We start from the raw sequence: 19,899 nt of genomic DNA, 5'->3' as shown, positions 1-19,899 counted from the left end.
CTGAGAACTATAAAATCTAAATGGAAGCGCATGTGGGAAAGGATATGGATAAAATATATCTTGACTCACACTCATATTTCTTCTCATGTTAATTATTTATTCCTGAAATGTATTCCTAAACATTTAAAAAAAAACTCAATCAGTTTCACGCCATGCAAAACTTAAAATTATTTTAAGATTGGTTCCTCTGTGAAAACAAAACTAAGAAACTTCTGCTTCCATACCTCCACTCCCCATCTGTAGAATACTCAGCCCATTCACTCCCTTTCTTTCTCTTTCTTGCTGACCCATGAATCTGTGATGTCTCTGGTGGTTCAGTCTCCTACGCTCCCTCCTTGTACCCCAGCCATAAACTATATCATTCCCCCTCACTGCAACCCCTCCTCTCCTCCCCACCCATAGCACCTTCCTTCACTCTATCAACGCACACAGCATGCAATAGATTTGCTCTGCCACCCTGTCTAACCAGGTGAGAACACTGTGTTGAGGCTGAGAACCACAGAAAAAGAGTTTACATGGTGTGTGTGTGTGTGTGTGTGTGTGTGTGTGTGTGTGTGTGTGTGTGTGTGTGTGTGTGTGTGCGTGCGTGCGCGCGCGCGCGTGCGTGCGTGCGTGCGTGCGTGCGTGCGTGCGTGCCTGTCTGTCTGTCTGTCTGTCTGTCTGTCTGTCTGTCTGTCTGTCTGTCTGTCTGTCTGTCTGTCTGTCTGTCTGTCTGTCTGTCTGTCTGTCTGTCTGTCTGTCTGTCTGTCTGTCTGTCTGTCACACACGCACATGCGCACACACGCGCGCGCCGTGTGTGCGTGTGTGCGAATGATAGAGATAAAAATGATTATTCTGTTGTATAAGTAGCCTACAATGATTTGCATAGAGCCATATATTTAGTTGCATCCAATAGAAAATAAGGATTTAGTTAATAGGTTCTCCTGTTAAATATGGATGCTGACATTTCCTCTGAACTTCATGCCTTCAGATGTGCTTTCACTTGAATAGCATCAGACAGTTATGAATTCACAATGCGTCCCGAGAAGCTGTTCCCTCTTTGGAATGTGTTCACAGGGTTAACTCATCCAGCACAAACATTCAAAAGTAAATTTTAAAAGCAGGAATTTAATCTAAGTGTGATTTGTTTGAATTGGGATTAAAAGTGGACCGTTTTCATTGTGGCCTATGCTGTATGTTTACTGCCCATCTTTGGTGACTCATGTAGACATTGACAGGTGTCTCGTACCAGCAGTGGTGTAAAGCAACTTTACACCACAAAGTACATTTACTCAAGTACTGTACTTAAGTACAGTTTTGAGGTATTTTTACTTTACTGGAGTATTTCCAATTTTCAATACTTTTACTTCTACTCCACTACATCTCAGAGGAAAATATTGTACTTTTACTTCACTACTATTACATGAAAACTTTAGTTACTTTATAGATTTTGATTATTATGTATCATATATTATATTAAATTGAGATGCCGTATTAATGAAAAAGTACACCTGTTCTCTAGAATCTGGGAGAAACCAATACAGTTGTTGGGCATAAAACTTAGGGTGGTATGAAGACAACTGACTGTCATCTTCAGGGTAATGCTTGTGTTTATGTTTAAGTTTAAGTTTAAAATCTGTCTCCTTTCTGTAACTCTGACGACTAAAAATGTATCTAAGGACCTGAGCTATGTGTGTGGGTGTATGTGTTTCATGTTTTTTTTGTTTTGTTTGAAAAGTCAATAAAAATATATATAAAAAAAAAAGATTTTGATTATTATTACAAAACACACTAACCACTTCAGCCCTATATATATTTTGGCAATTTGAAAATAGCAGATCTACAAGCTCACAATACCTCGCAGTGCGAAGCATTGTGAGCTTGTAGATCTGCTATTTTCAAAAGATTTTTTTATACATACATACTTTTGGTACTTTAAGTATATTTTGATGCAGATACTTTGGTACTTTTACTCAAGTACATTTTTAATACGGGACTTCTACTTTTAACAGAGTATATCTACATACTTTTGGTACTTTTACTTGTGTAAAACATGTGAGTACTTCTTCAATCACTGCAGACAGGTGACATCTACTGTCTGGCCACAGACAACAACCCGCAGCAGATGGAAGGGACTGATTATCACAGGTCTAATCTGCAAGTCATTACAATAGCACCATCTGGTGGACATGATGTGTGAACGCGTCAAAAGTTCAATTGTGATAAACTCAGTGATCATTATAGAAAAAATATTATATAATATTAACATTTTTTAAAAGTGGTTTGAAATAAAATTATGACTAAAGAGAGTAAGCTACTGCTTATTAATTACGTGCTTTAATTGGTCTAGTTCCTAAATACATCTCTGATCTGCTCACTACTTTATAACCTAGAACTCTCAGATCATCAGGCACAGGTCAGGTGGGTCAGGCACCTGCACCAACATCTAAATATGATAAAGTGCATTTAGTCACTGTAGTCCAAGGGTCTACTCTCTGGAACGTGTGTGTGTGTGTGTGTGTGTGTGTGTGTGTGTGTGTGTGTGTGTGTGTGTGTGTGTGTGTGTGTGTGTGTTTGCGCGCGTGCCAGTGTGTGTTCGTGTGCGCGTGTGCGCGTGTGCGAGTGTGTGTGTGTGTGTGTGTGTGTGTGTGTGTGTGTGTGTGTGTGTGTGTGTGTGTTTGCGTGCCAGTGCGTGTTCGTGTGTGTGTACTAGTATTATTGCATACTTACTTGTTGCACATAGTATGAATTGTGCTATACCTGTACAAATAAAATCGATTAGACTTGACTAAAACAAATAGCCTATCTATCTTCTCCATAATATAACCATTACGTAGTTTTAAATTAAAGGTAGGGTAAGTGATTTGCGTTGGTTAAAATAATTGTTAAATAGCTCTATATTCTGATAGTACTCATTGCTATAGAGTTTTTGTTCAGTATTAGGAGTCTCCTTGTCTCTCCACCTCTTTATTAAACAGAAAATGCATTTTCGTTTCAGTTTCAGTTTAATTTCCAATTTTATCCAACCAGGACAGAGAACTCAATCAGGATACAGATTAAACAAGTGAAATTGGAAGTGATGACACTAAGAAATGAGCAGACAAAATTGGAACTGGAACACTATACACATTAAGCTTAAAAATTGGTACTTTCTCCTGATTGGCTGAGATTTTGACACCTACCGAAAAATGTATTTTCTGTTTATTAAAGAGCTGGAGACTCAGGGAGACATCTGTTACTGAAAAAACACTATATAGCAATGACTACTATGCAATGACTACTATCAGAATATAGTATTTTAACCTTTTAACAAAATACTTTTTGTTTTAACCAAAAAATATCACTTACCCTACCTTTAAACTCGACAGCACTGAATGCAAACTCCAGAGGTGTATATTGTGACCTTCCCTTTACATAGCAGTATTACAAAAGTAATAACATATACAAATATTATTTTCATATCAGTTAGTTCTCAGTGAAGCTGAGCAAAGTCCTGCTGTCCACAAGGGGATTGCACACACAACAGTATTCTGACTGAAGTTACATGCGGCTCAGTCATTCAGGATTCAGCTCTTCCTTTATTGCAAAGGTTTACGATTAAAAATATCTGACAGAAATACAGAAGTTTGATTCATGAAGTAAATTATTTAAAGTGCATTAAATAAACACACATCAGCCTTTTAATGTACATGAAATAAACTATTTCTGTGAGAATTGAACAAGAGTTGTGAGCCCATCTTCATAAATGTAACTTAGGTGTTTCTTATGTATCAAAAAAGGGGGATGCGTTTAAATTCTATAATAAACAAAATAATGCAGAGGCAAAATAATACGCAAGATATCATTGATTGAATCAGAAGTCTGTGTACCAATTAGAAGTTTGAGAAGATAACTAGAAGGCACAGGTCTCCGCCAGTTCGGAATTCACCAATCAGGATGGAATAGGAAAATTGGACGGAACCATCTTGATCACTTGACTACAGAGATAATGTGTACCGAATTGCATGATGTTTGGACAAAATTTGTAGGACTAATATAAAAAAGAAAAGTGTTGCAAAAATCGGCCTCCTGGTGGCGCTATAATAGGGCAATGTTAAAAGGGTGGCATTTGTTCCTCAACGTAGTGCAAATGAGCGTGCAAAGTTTCACCGCAATCGGACACTGCGTTCATGATTTGCGGCATTTTGTTGAAAACGGGCCACTCCTCCAAACTTTAGATGTCAATCTTAGCCAATCAGGATGGAATATGAAAAATCAAACAGATCGGTCTTGATCACATGACTATAGAGATCATTTGCACCGATTTTGTGAAATTTTGATACAATCTGAAGAATGAATATCCATAAATGTGTTTTACATAAGTCGGCCTCCTGGTGGCGCTATAAAAGGCAGATGTGAAAAATGCAAGGCAAAGGTTTTTCCTTGGCCTTTAGGGAGCACGCATACAAAGTTTTACACAGATCTTTGCAGTTATAGGTAAAAACACAAATCGGCCTGTTATAGCGCCACCATGAGGCTGATTTGAAAATGTTCAAGTGGCATTTCTTCCTCGGCCTAGTGGGAATCTGTGTGCAAAACTTCACGGAAATTGCATGCTGTGTTCATGATTTGAGGCATTTTGTTCAAAACTGAGTACTCCTGCAAACTTTGGAAGCCAATTTTAGTCAATGAGGATGGAATATGAAAAATCGGAAAGATACGTTTTGTTTAATGACTATAGAGATACTGTGTACCGATTTACAGGATTTTTGGACAAAATATGTAGGAGTACTGTCCAAAAATGTGTTTTGCACAAATCGGCCTCCTGGCGCTATAAAAGGCCCATGTGAAAAATTTGGGGCAGAGGTTCTGCTCTGGCATCCAGGGAGTGTGTGTGCACAGTTTCGCTGCGATCAAGCCAATGGTGCCAGAGATTAGCTGTTCACAGACACACACACACACACACACACACACACACACACACACACACACACACACACACACACACACACACACACACACACACACACACACACACACACACACACACACACAGGGGGTAAAACATACTCTCGCCATGCCTGTCGGCCTGGCGGAGACAATTATGCCAACGGAAATTTTTGAGCAGATAGCATCTTTCACCCTAGGAGTAGGGACAGTCTCCTTTCATGGGCCCAGCCAGGAGACAGCCATTGCTTCTCAAAGTCCTTGTTTCTGTCTTCCTTCAGAGGATGGAAAAGACAATTAAGAGAACAGATTGTAAAAAAAATGAAAGAAAGAATGGCAAGAGAAAAGCTTTATTCATACACAACTAAAATAATAAGTAAAAATGTAGCTTTAGGTGGAGTTTGAAAGGATGAGACGAAAGACACAGCAACATCATCTTTGTGGTGTCATGACCAGTTTATTTTGTTTTTTTAAACAAATTATACAATTTTAATGCCATTTTATTTGTATTTTATTTATTTTTTTGTTCAGAGATTTCAGACATCATTACATTGCATCATCTTCTCGGAGCGCTACAGAGTATAAGAAAGTACAGCCCTGTAATAGTTATATAGGAAACGACTAGCTTAAAACAAAGCAGTAGTATTGGAGAGCAGGGGATCTTAAACTCTGGGTCGGGACATATCAATGGGCTATCCTCAGTATCCTGTTTCTCTTATCACCCTAGAATCTGTCTGGGAAGCAGGCTCAATAATACAGTACATGTACTCATCATCACGTGGATTAAAATGAATGTAGTCTCTCACCATGAGACTCAGGCTCATTAAAACATACTAGTACTCCTCACTTGTCATATGGGGAAGCAAACTGAGTAAATGTCTTTCACCCTGGGACTCAACCCCCCCCCCCACCCTAAAAAAAAAAGAAAAGAAAAGAAAAAGAAGGAAAAAGAAAAGAAAAAAGAGGGGGAAACACCCCATTCTGGGTCCTTACCCATAGCTTAAGAAACACTGCTTTAAGGAAACATGGGCATGAATAAGTAGCATGGCATTTTCTTAGCCCAACATTTGAACACATAGAACCTGAATTGGGTAGAAAAGGCATTCCACATCTTGTGTGGAATGTTGATTTGAGCACATTCTGAATGCTCGGTCAATTTAATTAACTTCTGCAACTGTAACGCCCCACCCCCAGTAGTCACATGACAGTCAAACCCCACCCCACCCCACCCCACACACCTCCCTCTAGCTCATTTAGACAACATCTACTACTACATGTGTACATATGTTCCACATGCCTGGAACAAACCATAAAATACTTTGAAAGATTGACTCATTGTTACCAATAAGGCAATTTCACAACTTGATTATTTTTCTCTTATTGTATTTCATTGCAATTGTTTTTGAACAAATATTGTTTTGTTGCAACTCGGCAGCATAGAAAATTAGGCTCACTCCCTCAATGCATTTCCGAGATTTAAATAAAAGGTTGATTGATACAAAGCCTCCAATCTACAGTACACTTCAAAGCTCCCCAGTCAAGTTCATCATGTTTTTCAAAGGACTACTCAGAAGACATTGATCATACGCTTGAGTGCAGGTGTCAAACTGCTCCTCCTACTCCCTTACTACTCTCCTACATTCCTTTCCTCCCTCCCTCTGCCATTAGGACATCACAAAACATAGCTTTACTTGTCATGCTAACACTTTTATCAAGTCACATTTCTTGTTCACCCTTAACCAAGGCCCCTCCTCAACCCCACCTCCCCACTCATCTGTTCATCTCCTAGCGTTTCAATAACCTTCACTGCCTTTCTCACTGCCTTGCTCCTAAGCATCAACAGTAGACAACAATGGTTGCCACGGTAACTATATCAACCACATGCTAATTGTGAATCAGAGTTCAAATTATTTGACTTTCAGTTCAAGCAATTCAAATATGAAGTGATAGAGCGACCTGTTTGTTCATAGGCTGCCACAAGATTATATAAAAATGCAATTCCTGATATAGCTGAATGTGAACTCAATTCAGCATGGCAGCTAAAAACACAACCCACCATAACGTAATGATGGCATGATGCCAAGCAACAAAAAAAAATCATCCGTCACGTGAATTGTAGAGTGCCACTAAAAATTGACAAATTTAAGCTCCGTCTGCCTATGCCTCTGACCTGTAACAGTATCATAAGAACAGCAACAAGCCAAAAAGAACCACAATACTTACTCTGCGTTCAAACTTGCAAATACATCATCGCCATGCTACTGTCACTGATTTCAATAGATTCTAGCTGTCATGTCAACGCATAATTTGCGGCTGATGGGCGATGTCGCCAATCATGTTCAGCTATAACATACTATCCAGAGCAGAAAACCAGGAAACAATATGGCAATCGAGGTCAACACTGTTCAACATGTTTCTGGAAATAGAACCTTCTCAGTGGCCGTTTTCTTTTTTAAACAAGCTTATATATAAAAGAAAACCGTTACCATAAAGCCTTAGCCTCTCACAATAAAAAAGCCCTGTGGTCATTCCAATCAGCTGGGATCAGTCTTACCTATCCAGAATTCAAATTATGGTCTTATCTTTTTTTGAAAAACTTGACAAGGTTGCAGCTCTTGTCAATGGTAATAAGATTAGCTCCATTTTGACTGGTATAGCAGACTTATCCGATACACAGCACAACCCAAGAGTGTTAATGTAACTGGGAGTATTACAGTCTCAAAAGTTAAAGATTTTGCTGTGTATTTACGAGTCACTAGAGCTTGCATGAAAAATGTATCCGTCAGATGTTCCTCTATGTACTGCCCTTAACAGGTCCTTGCTGGCTGACTGAAAGTTCACCCTGGTCTTCTACTAGTAATCAACACCAACACGCTCACTTTCTGATTGATCATGTGACTGTCAAACACTTCTTGATCAAATGACTTGTCAAGCCATCTCCGATTGGTAGTGCTTAGAAATCTCAATTTCATTAAAAAACAACAAATCTCTATAAAAACAAAAAACAAAACAAAAAAGAATTATAGATCTCGATAAATACTAAAAATACAACCTCTAGTAATGTAAGTCCTACAGCGGTGTATGCAACCTCTCTAGACTTCAGATTACAGTATAGAAAACAGGCCTTGTGGTTTCCAAAATTTTATTAACATCGCTGATGATTCTGCTCCATAGTCAACAGGATATAAATGTTGCGCCGCTGAGAACCAGTGGGATAAAAAAATAACGTTTTCACTGAAAATCAACGGGACAAAGATCCTCTTTTGTTGACAATTTTCATATAGAACAAATTGGGAAATTGGGTTTTCCTCTATAAACCAGTGGGCCAAAGATGCAAATTGGATCTCTGTTGCATTTGGGGAAACCTAGAAGTTCACAGAATACTGTAATAACAACCCATTCTAGGCTAACTGAACTCTTGAATTTACAGTAGGATAATTATAATAATACAGAATACTGTAGGAAGGAGTATAAAAGAGTATAAAACACTAAAGTCTAGTTTCAAGAACAACATGGCTGCTTGTTCACATGGCTACTTTACCCTCATCAAAACATCATTCTCTTTTTATGATCAATAGTAGTATTGGTTTGACCATTTAAAGCTTTTGTTTAATGATACATAGATAGTCTCAACAACAGGAAACAGGAAATACATATTTGGTATAAAAACCTTGCTTTGATCTGACTGGCTATTATATGTTTAGCTTTAGTATAGCGGAGAAGGACTGCTACGCCTAAAATCTGCTCCCACTAACGCCTGGTAAGCCTAGAAAGCTCGCTTAAACATGGGAAAGCAGTCCCCCTTTGGCTGATTGGTAAATATATGCAAGCACTTTTTGTTCAGTTTTAACAAAGGGAATCATGGAGCGTTTTCCCTCAGCTTTCCACTGAAAGTCACAGTGCTTGGCTGGGTTGGTTGAGCTAGACTTGGTTAACAGCTGCAGAGGCTGCTGACACTCATAGGAGGCCATTTTACAACTGCCTCTGCACTCTGCTGCCATCTTAGAACTCTGGCAGCTATGGCAATGTCCCCCTCTCGTGGATAGACATGGTACTGCAACATTATGTGCACAGTACCAGGGACAACAAATGACAGAGATATGAGCTGTATTCACATCACTATATGGGACCCCAGGAGGGACTCAGTCTATTGACCATGAAACCAAATACACTATATTCATCTGGCTTTGGTTTTGCAATAGACAAATGGATGGACAGAGTTTAAAGGAGTACTTGACACAAAACAAATTACTTTTTTTCCTATCATTACTCACCCTGTGATGGGTTGAATAGAATTTTTCGTTTGTATAACATTCCTTTACGGAGAATGAAGAATCCCCCAAAAATAAGAACATACTTGATGAATTGAAGTAAAAAATCTAAAAATACAATAAAAAAATCTGAACTCCAAAACAACACTCTTGTGTCTTGTATCCAGTATATCGCTGCTTCTAAAACATCACTTCATGCTTTAGAAAACGTACTTTTTAAAACTAAACAGGGTTGATTAAATGATAGAAGTGAAGTACTCCTTTAACCAACTTGTCCCTCATAATTCATTCGCCATTGCTTATTAACCACTTTCAACCTGGCATCCCTATTTTGGTCATTTCATGAAAATAAAATGAAATAAAATGTATTAAAAAAAATTAGCAGATCTACTTGTAGATTGTCTACTTGTAGATTGACTATTTTCACAATCTTTGAAATAGGGCTTAAGTGGTTAACTCTGTCTATCTGCTGTTGTTATCCCAGCCTATACCTAACTCCATGATATTCAGACATACCCAGCAGAGAACAAAGTGCAGAATGGTATTAAAGCTGTTAACAAAGTGCTCTGTCCTCTTTGCTGCGTGGTTGGAGGTGTGTGTGTGTGTGTGTGTGTGTGTGTCCATTCTTAGTGTAATGCAGCTAGTTGTAAAAAATAAAAAATAAAATGTGCATGCATCGGCGCGATGAACATTTGAGTGTATAATTCTGACCTTATGTACAGTGTTTATGCATAATGTGTTGTTGTGTGTGTGTCAATGTGTGTCTACAGCCAGGTGAGGAAAGGTTCGGCCTTGTTGAGAACTGACTCCACGTCGTTGAGGATGGGCATGAGGTCCGATCCCTCCAGGGTTCCCAGGTCAACGTTGGTTCCAGGAAGTGAATCGAGGAAATCGGGGAAGCGGCTGGGCTGAGCCCCGCCGGGTATGTTCAGAGTACCCTGCGCCAGGGACTCACCTGAGGAAAAGAGGAGACGAATAAATATACACCATTGTGAAACGGTGGTGGAAAAAGTACTTAAAGTGGTTAATGTATGTTTTATAATGTAATAATTTGCAAAGTAACTAAAGTTTTCAAATAATTGTAGTGGAATAAAAGTACAACATTTGTCTCTGAGATGTAGTGGAGTAGAAGTAAAAGTATAGACAATTGGAAATACTCCAGTAAAGTAAAAGTACCTCAAAATTGTACTTAAGTACAGTACTTGAGTAAATGTACGTAGTTACTTTACACCACTGATGAATGTGAATACATAGAAAGTACAATAGATCAAAACCTGTGTGTGTGTGTTCAAATAAATGGTAAATGGTGCATTTATATAGCCCCTTTATCCAAAGCGATTTACAATGTGCATTACATTCACCCACTCACACACACACACATTCACACACCAACGGCAGAAGAAACTAGGGATGTGAAACGACTGATATTTCGCGAGTCGACGCGTCGAGGGCAATAATCGATGTGTCGATCGATTTTTCTTTTTCTGATTTTTTGTTGTTGTTGCTGCGCAGCAGTTAAGTGGAGAGCCAAACTGAGCGTTCCTTTAGGCACCGCAACTTCTGAAGAGTGCTCGCCCTAAAACACGCTAATTATAGGCATAATAACTATCATCTTGGCTGTCAAATCAGTGATCTTTTCCGCCCGCCGGTCATCACAATGGCGAGGTTTCACGGTGAAGTTCTGCTTTCTTGGGTGACAGCTTTGGGACCGGGTGTCTCGCTTAAATGTGATTTGACGTCACTGATGTTGACGACGAGTGATACGCATACTTTGTGCTGCACAATTTGCATTGCACTGTTTTATCGTCAATCTTGACAAAATCATCCCACACCGCACTCTTATGTGAAGCTGCCATTTCCAAACAGGCTTTCAAGCATGCACAAGAAGGACTAGTCGGTGCGCACACGACCAGACCGGACAAACAGACACACACACCGTTCCTCTCCCATTTGGAAAACATTTGATCATTTTTTACATTTTGAACTGGCTATTTTGGATTTTTTTTTGGAACAGCAACGTTAATATTAATGTTTTTGAACAAGCCATTACAAAAAATATATTTTAAAAAAAGGGGGAAAAAAAGAAAAAGAAAATCTTTTTCTTCTATTTCTATTTTTAGGGTCGAGACGAGCATGAGTCAAAAAAAAAAATTTCACATCCCTAGAGGAAACTATGCAAGACATCCACTCTCACCCACACTGTGTGTGTGTGTGTGTGTGTGTGTGTGTGTGTGTGTGTGTGTGTGTGTGTGTGTGTGTGTGTGTGTGTGTGTGTGTGTCAGTCATTTTGGGGCAAGTTCTGGCCATCAAAATACTTGATTGGGGGACTCATGTATCCCCTAATTGGGGATGAAAATAGTGTTTGATTTTATTGCAGTTTCACACGGTAAGGGTTAGGAATGTATCTGTATGGGTTAAGGTTAATGTTGGATTGGTTAAGGGATATGGAATGAATGGCAATGCAATGACCCCAAATGTTCGCAAAACCAGTGTGTGTATGACGTACCTGTGTCCATCTCCTCCATGTTATTTAGGAAGTCTTCAGGTGTTGTCGGGATGCTGTAACAACCCAAACCCAATCCACTGTCACTGCTCTGCTCTCTGGAGTGGTGGAAATGGCCACTGAGGAAGAGACAAACATACATTTTATGTAATCCTAAAAATGGATGGCTCAATTCTATTCTTGCATTGCCAGACGAGCTAAGATGTCCGACCTACCGATACATCTGGGGAAATCTAAATTCAATGTAGGGGGCTAGGCAAACAAACCTCTGCGGACTGCTTTGAAAACCAGTCCTGATACCATCCCAATATGAAGGACAACCCTATAGTCTTTGCTTTGGTTCTGCAATGCAGTTTTTATCTATTTTCAAATTGTTTCCAACCAGTTTAGACCCCCTACATTGAATGTAGGGGGTAAAAAAATGTGGTTGAATGACATGTTTAAATGTCACAAGATATATCAGTAGTAGGTGAAGGTCTGTAACCGTCTGGTTACGCGAGACATTCAAACTAATAGGTATACTCTAGGCATAGGTCTATGAGAAAAAAGTTTTTGCCACTGTAAATTGCTGCAAAATTGAGATATTACATAGTTGTTAAAAGTTTTCCCTCAGTTGATAAGGTAACCCCTTTTTCCCAGTGTCATTTTGTAAATGCCTAATTTTAAAGGTGATAAATATTCTGTGGTTCTTGAAAAATGTGTCAGAATGCTTAAAAATGCTGGCAGAAGCTACCTGCCAGCATTAGAAAGCCCCTGGCAGTGCATGTGTTAACATATAAATTATGATGATTTATAGGTTAATCTACCCAGAAGCACATGAAGTAATTAAAATCTGCCCCTCAGCTGCAACATTAAAGTGATGAACACATTAATGCATTACTATTACAATCCAATATTATTATTATGAAATGGGCCATTCTGCATAATAAGTACTTTTACTTTTGGTACTTTAACCCATTAAGACCTGAGGTCGATTCTACAAATGCCTTCTAAACCAGTAGTTCTCACACTTTTTTGTAATTAAAAATTATTCAAACATTTTCTTTCATTTACTTTCAAGATTGTTATTGTTAAAATCTAAAATGACACGCATGCTTTCCCGGTTTTAATGGGTTAAGTATATATATCACTTTTACTTTAGAAAAAAAATAATCAGTGTACTTCTTCCACCACTGGTTGTAATGAGGTTTAATATGGTTGCTATTGTTAACTAAATTGCCTATCAGAGGAATAACATGAGCTTGTACATTCCATTCTTCTTCTGTTAAACCCACAACATTTTGTAGTAACTGGTGTACAGAAGCTTCTGCATATGTCCTTTCATTCAAGACTCAAGTTTCTTCATTACATACCTCCCATTATACAAGCACGAGAGAGTAAACCTCTTGGGTTTGCAGCAACAATCCAATCAGTCGAAGCAAGAGTAATAGTGAATAAAAGGTGGTTCAGTGACTGTGATCTTTGTTCTGGATATAGACTGTTCATATTTTTTACACCATGGCTGCATTTACCTGTTTAGGAAGGGGTCTGAGCTGTTGGCTGGCATGTTGTTCTGACTGGCACCAGCAGGGGTCAGCGATGAACCCAAATTGTCTCCTTCCATTGGGAGCTGTCTACATAGCGCCACCTCCTGAGGGGAAGGTAAGAGAGGAGAGGGAGGAAAGGAGAGGAGGAGAGGATAGGAAAAGAGAGGAGAGGAGAGAACAGAACAGATTATAAATCCACAGGCTGGGTTTACTGTTAAACTAAATTATTTTTTCCTAACAGAATAACAACAACACTAACACTATAATCTGTGTTCTCTTCCTTTACACTGTTTCTTTCTTTCTCAAACTTCCTTCCAGGCCAGCCAATAACTTCTGGGTAAGATAAACACTTCCTGGATGAGGTCACCGTCTTAGTCTTTGAGAGAACGTCTTCACGCGAGAATGTGTATACATTCAAGTGTGTGTATACAGTGACTGCATGTGTGCTTGTGAGTCAGTGTGTGTGCTTGTGAGTCAGTGTGTGTGTGTGTGTGTGTGTGTGTGTGTGTGTGTGTGTGTGTGTGTGTGTGTGTGTGTGTGTGTGTGTGTGTGGCGCATAAGGACGTCGTTGTATGCTCCATCTGTGTGTGTTCATGTGCATAATCATGTGGTATGGTTGTTCACATGGCTGGTTATGTACGTGCGTGCGTGCGTGCGTGCGTGCGTGTGTGTGTGGGCAGGGGAGGGGGGTAGTTGCATGATTAATTAAATACGAGGGAGATTACAGTTTGAGAATTCATGTTATCAGAACCGCAGAAGACTGCAATCCTTTAAAAAGTGTTTACATGATGTACTCAGTGATATACCACGAGCCTGCTATGGACTTTGCTGCTTATACAAAGTCCATGTACGTGCATACATGTATATGTATCATACTGCCATTGAAAACATAATCATAATATTTATGGAATTCACATCATGATGTTTTTTTGGGGGGGGGGCATATTAAGAGCATGCGTGCGTGATCTGCGTGTGTGTGTGTGTGTGTGTGTGTGTGTGTGTGTGTGTGTGTGTGTGTGTGTGTATTGTGCGCATGTGTGTAAGTCACCTGTCTCATGAGTTCCTCCTGTCTCCTCTGGATCCTCTCTCTCTCAAGGTGGATCCTCTGAAGTCTCATCTTCTGCTGCTGGCTGACACCAACAGCATTCACTCCACCTGAGAGAGGAAACCGACCTGTTCGTCACTTCTAATCTATGAGCAAACCCTGAGAGATCATTTAATACTTCATCCCATGGCCTTTTCCATAAATGTCACACGACAGAAATTACATATTTTCAACAGAAAAATAAATTAATAAATAAAAAGCCTTTGGAAAATAAGTCTCTTTTGATGAGCAACAGAGTATTATCAATTAGCCTCATGGAGCCTCACAAGTTTTCAAAAGTAAATAATAGGAACTTGGAAGCATCGTATTTGTGTAAAAAAAGAAAAACAATGAATTTATTTTTCATATTAAAATCACTGGGGGGTTTAAAAGTGTCACGTCTCTCAATGTCATCATACCTGTTGTTAACCCATTCAATCCAGGAACGCATCTGTCACTTTGGATTTCTTTGGCTATTCAAAAAGAGCAGATTTACAAGCTCTCAGCACTCGGTGCCACGCTATAATCTTGTAGATCTGCTATTTTAGCAAAATCGTGAACATTTGTGCAAATCTTTAAATATATATTTTTGAGATGGGGGTCCACGGCCAAATACGTATCTAAAAATGTTTTCTAAATCCTAACAGTATGTTGCTATATCAGTGGTGCTCCAACTTTTCCATGTCAAGGACCCCCAAAATGATATGTATTTGGTCGCGGACCCCCATCTCAAAATATGTTGTTCCAGGGACCCCCAGAAGCACAGATCGGAGTTAAAAATGTTCGCTTTAAAATATATATATATATATTCAAAGATTTGCACCCATTTTCCAAGAAGAGTGCTGCGCTGTGAGCTTGTATATCTGCTATCTTTGGATAGCCAAAGAAATCTTAAAAATGACACAGATGCCTTCTGTGTCATTTTTTAAATCTTAATGGATCAATACAAAGACTTCACCTCAAGTGAACTTACCTTGAACACTGCTCGCCCCACTAACTCCACTGGCGCCAGCCACCAGAGGCCCTCCTCCCAGACTCATCATGGCCCCGGCAGAGTTGTGCTGCGGGGCCAGGCTGCCAGGTGAGCTCAGGGCCTGAGCAGGGACCTGCTGCTGGACCTGCATCTGCTGCTGCTGCTGTTGGAGGTGGTGATGGTGCTGTGGCGGCGGATGCTGATGTGGTTGAGACTGTTGATGGTGTTGCTGCAACACTGGGAAGGGAACGAAAGGGAGAGAGGGAGAGAAGAGGGGGCGATAAAGGAAAAGAGATTGAATTTGCGTTCAAAGTGGACTTGGATGAATGATCGAACGACAGCGTTCGGGGTGGTGGGCCTGAGAATGGTGTGTTGTGTGGACTGAGGTTAAGTGTTGTAGTAGCACTCAAAAGGTCCAGGAAATCTACGTCCCAACTGCATTTTAACAAGTAACTTGATTAACCCATTAAGGCCTGAGGTTCCGATTCTACAAAATGTCTTCTAAATCCTAACAGTTTTCTGAAAAACGTATGTTACTACAGTATATCAGTGGTTCTCAAACTTTTTCATGTCAAGGACCCCCAAAATCAAATGTATTTGGCCGCAGACCCCATCTCAAATATTTTGTTCCAGAGACCTCCCCAGAAGCAAAGATTTGAGTTAAAAATGTTCGCTTCAAAAAAAATATATATATTCAAAGATTTGCACACATTTTCAAGGTTTTTCAAAAATGGCAGATCTACAAGCTCATAGCACGGCACTCGGTTCCGCACAATGAGCTTGTATATCTGCTATTTTTTAATAGCCAAAGTATAAAATAATGTTTTAAGTGGTTACACAGATGCGTTCCCGGTTTAAATGGGTTAAAATAAAATGTATAATAAACAAGCCTTTTATCATGCATCCCCCCTCATAGCTAACTTAGTTTGCTTCTTATTTTTAGCTTCCTCCTCTTGTATGATTCTATGAGCCTTTACATGACCCAGCCTTCAATAATTACAGTAGGAATGCCTTGGAATTCAGTGCCATGTGTCCCTGCATGGTCTGAAAATATTGAAAAAGATGAATATTTGACTACCTGTTGTGGCCACTGTGATGTTAATGTATCCAGTTTGTGACGTTAATGTGTCCAGTCTGTTAATCATCAGTTAGCTCCTGATCAGAAAATCATTACGAGACACAGATCTTCAGGTGTTTCATTAACTGACTAAACATCACTATGACAGAAATCAGTCAATACTATCTCAGCACCAATAATGGGTTACAGTCCCCAGATAAAAGCAGCGTTTACATAAAGAGCCTGGGTCCCAGAGTGAAGAGACTACATCCTACGTCCTCAAGTTTCACAGTTGACACAGATGCGTTCCAGGTCTTAATGGGTTAATATACAACATCTACTCAATGTGGGTCTCGACATTAATCCACTAAGACCGGGAACGCATCTGTGTCATTTTTAAGATTTCTTTGGCAATTCAAAAATAGCAGATATACAAGCTCATACTGCTGTATAAAAAAGAATCATGAACATTTGTGCAAATCTTTGAATATATATATTTTTTAAAGCAACATGTTTTAACTCAAACCTTTGCTTCTGGGGGGGGGGGGACCCTGGAACTATACATTTTGAGATGGGGGTCCGCGGCCAAATACTAAAAATGTTTTCTAAATCCAGGAACATTTTACGTTCAGTAAAACGTTCCAGTACATTTTAACAGCGGGCGACTCTCGGGCGATATCGTCCAAAAGATAAAGAAAATCCATCTTTCATCGCCCCCCCGCCCACTTCGCCCTATCGCCAGAAGTTGCCGGCTCTCATAGACATATAATGCACTTCCGGAAAATACTATCCTGAATCGCATGCTGTTAAAACGCACCGTAACAGTATGTTGCTATATCAGTGGTGATCTAACTTTTTCATGTCAAGGACCCCCAAAATGATATGCATCTCAAAATATTTAGTTTCAAGGGACCCCAGAAGCAAATATTAGAGTTACATTTTTTGTTTAAAAACTATATATATATTCAAAGATTTGCACAACTTTTCAAGAATTTAAAAAAAAAATGCCAAGGAAATCTTAAAATGACACAGATGCTTTCCCGGTCTTAAAGGGTTAAGATAGTTCATTTGCTTGGCTCAGAGGATATCCTGCCTAATAAAAGGTGAAGAAACCCAGGTAATAGACTCACTGAAAGGAGCACACCAAACAACTGGCTGCTCAAAGATGCTATTCAAACCCGGTAGCACAATGAGCCACAAAACTCATCTCTACTGATGCAAAAGTGCAGTACAACATGTTTGCTGTTGAATGTAATTATCCTAGTTGGCTGTCCAAATGTCAAGGGAAGAATGAGCTAAGCTAAATCTTTTTACAAACCTTGCCATGAGACTATAGAAGCTAACCATTAGCTAGCCCCAGTATTGCTCCTCATAGCAGTGTTCAGCAGAATCAGTGGTGCTGTTCTGCTTGGGGATTATTTTAACTTTTAGGTTTCAAATCTGCCATGGTTTTGTTGTGGGGGGCCGATTGCAGGAGTTACACTGACTGTTTCACAAATACAGTATTGTGAAAGCATCATTGCCAGTCAATGACTCAGTCATTGTGTGCTGCTGACCACTGCTTAAGAAATACAACAATATAACAATACAACTTCACTACTGGGCATTACATACATCCCCAATATGAGTCACATGATAATCTTGGAAGTGTTCATGTCCCATGCAACAAAGGCCTGGTCACTGTATGAAGCGGTTTACCACCTACGTGAGCAAACACATGGCGCTGACTGACAGTCAAACAAAACAAGGGATGTTCTGGAAGATAAACAGCCAAAAGCCAGTTTACCCAGTTAGCTCACCTTTTTGAGCCGACACAAGGCTATATTTTCTTAGAATACATAATATAGGATAATAAGAAACTAAACCGATACACCTGCTCTCTTTGAAGCCAAGTGTGAAAGGGGGTCATTTTTGATCTGTACAATACAAAACACAAATCTTGTACAACCAGGACTGACCCACTGTTACTGAAGTCTACTTCAGCCCTGTGATATTATCTATCTGTGTCGCTCTCTCTCTTATCTGTCGGTGCGTGTCTTTCTGTGTGCTTGTGTGTATATGTGTGTGTTATTATAAATCAGCCCCAGATGAGCAGATAGAAGGCCAAGAGTACAGAACAGAGCATGCTGTCGGCAACTAGACGCAACAATGTCTGCCAGGTGAACTCAGCCATCTCTTTCTTGTTCTTTGTACTTTCATCCTACTTTATAGTACGTCTTTGATATTGCAATACGTAACAGATTATGATAATGGAAGTATGTTCTTCGTCCACAGTGGCTGGTGGATTCAAATGTGGAAAATGCTGCAGCCAAAAGTCCTTCTAAGAACAACAAATCCAGATTCAAATTTACGTGCCAGAGTGGCTAGTAGAATGGGTCCGGCATCCTCATTCACCACCAAAATGCACCGGTATTTGGCTGGTGGTCATGAAAATTATAGGTCTCTAGGTTCATTCTGTTCCAGGGCTAAACCAATAACAGGAAGTGATGTCACATTCCTCACACTAAACTTCTGGGAATACCAGCAGGCTTTTCTTCAGAACACTCCTCTCTCTCTCTCTCTCTCCCTCTCTCTAGTACTCTTTCCCTCTCTCTAAGTCCTTCCCTATCTGTCTCTCTCTCTCTAGCACTTTCCCTCTCTCTCCTTCCCTATCTGCCTCTCTGTATAGCACTCTTTCCTTCTCTCTGCCTACATTTGTTCTTCTCTCTCTCTTTCCCTCCGTTTTCACCCATCTACTCTCCTCAACTTGGTCTGTGCAGCCATGTTCAGCGACTGTGGAGCTAGAGAGAAACCTGCGATAGAGAGAAAAATACAAATACAGAAACAAACAAAGAGAGTAAAAGAGCAGAGAGAGAGAGAGAGAGAGAGAGAGAGAAAGAGAGACAGACAAAGCCAGCGTTGTTCCGTTCTTCTTGTCAGCAGTGTCAGCTGGCCAACACTGGCAACACAGGAAAAATCTGCTACACATTACACTTGTGTGTGTGTGTGTGTGTGTGTGTGTGTGTGTGTGTGTGTGTGTGTGTGTGTGTGTGTGTGTGTGTGTGTGTGTGTGTGTGTGTGTGTGTGTGTGTGTATGTGTGTAAGGCAGTCTGGCAGAGGTCACAACACTCTTCTCACGCACAGGCATTCTCCACAGACAGCCTCAGGACACACACATGTACGCGCGTGCATGCACACATATGCACACATACACGCACACGGTTAGGCGATCAAAACGGGGGTGGCAGGCTGTGGCTAAGTTACATCACTGGCAAGAAGGGGTGAGATCAACGTTGGGGGGGTTGGAGGGTGTAACCATCCTCATCTTCGGCTACTTCAGCTGTATGTCGCAACAGCATAATTAAAACATAATTAGATGATTGATTAGGTAATCAGTGCTGGTGATTGGTTAAAGGGCTAGGGGAAGAGCCAAGCATGGAGGAGAAGAGAGGAAGGTACAGTAACGTGACAACTTTTTTGGAGTAGGAGGAAAATATGTTGTGCTAGTTTTTTTTTTTATATCCTTGGATCCAGGAAACATTGTCCAGCTCATTTCCATAAAAGGTGTGACAACGAGGGGTCTGGACATTGTGGCATCTCC

General features: G+C 40.0%; 1 protein-coding gene across 3 annotated transcripts in view; it reads right to left on the bottom strand.

The window, feature by feature from the left end:
- Positions 1-9,386: 9,386 nt before the first annotated feature.
- Positions 9,387-19,899, bottom strand: part of wwtr1 (WW domain containing transcription regulator 1) — a 32,285-nt gene continuing 21,772 nt past the window's right edge. For 2 of the 3 annotated variants that reach the window (XM_080429832.1, XM_080429834.1), the window contains 5 exons: positions 15,263-15,499; positions 14,254-14,360; positions 13,191-13,309; positions 11,683-11,798; positions 9,387-10,131 (listed from right to left, as the gene is read on the bottom strand). In XM_080429832.1, coding sequence (XP_080285958.1) covers positions 9,941-10,131; positions 11,683-11,798; positions 13,191-13,309; positions 14,254-14,360; positions 15,263-15,499 — 770 coding nt within the window. In that variant the 3' untranslated portion in view covers positions 9,387-9,940. The remainder of the gene's footprint in view (positions 10,132-11,682; positions 11,799-13,190; positions 13,310-14,253; positions 14,361-15,262; positions 15,500-19,899) is intronic. The other variant, XM_080429833.1, reaches the window with a different exon arrangement.

Source organism: Gymnoscopelus braueri, assembly GCF_963280865.1.
Source record: "Gymnoscopelus braueri genome assembly, chromosome: 6".
NCBI classification, from domain to species: Eukaryota; Metazoa; Chordata; class Actinopteri; order Myctophiformes; family Myctophidae; genus Gymnoscopelus; species Gymnoscopelus braueri.
Note: the sequence above shows the minus strand (reverse complement) of the source record. Positions and strands in the feature narration are given on the sequence as shown.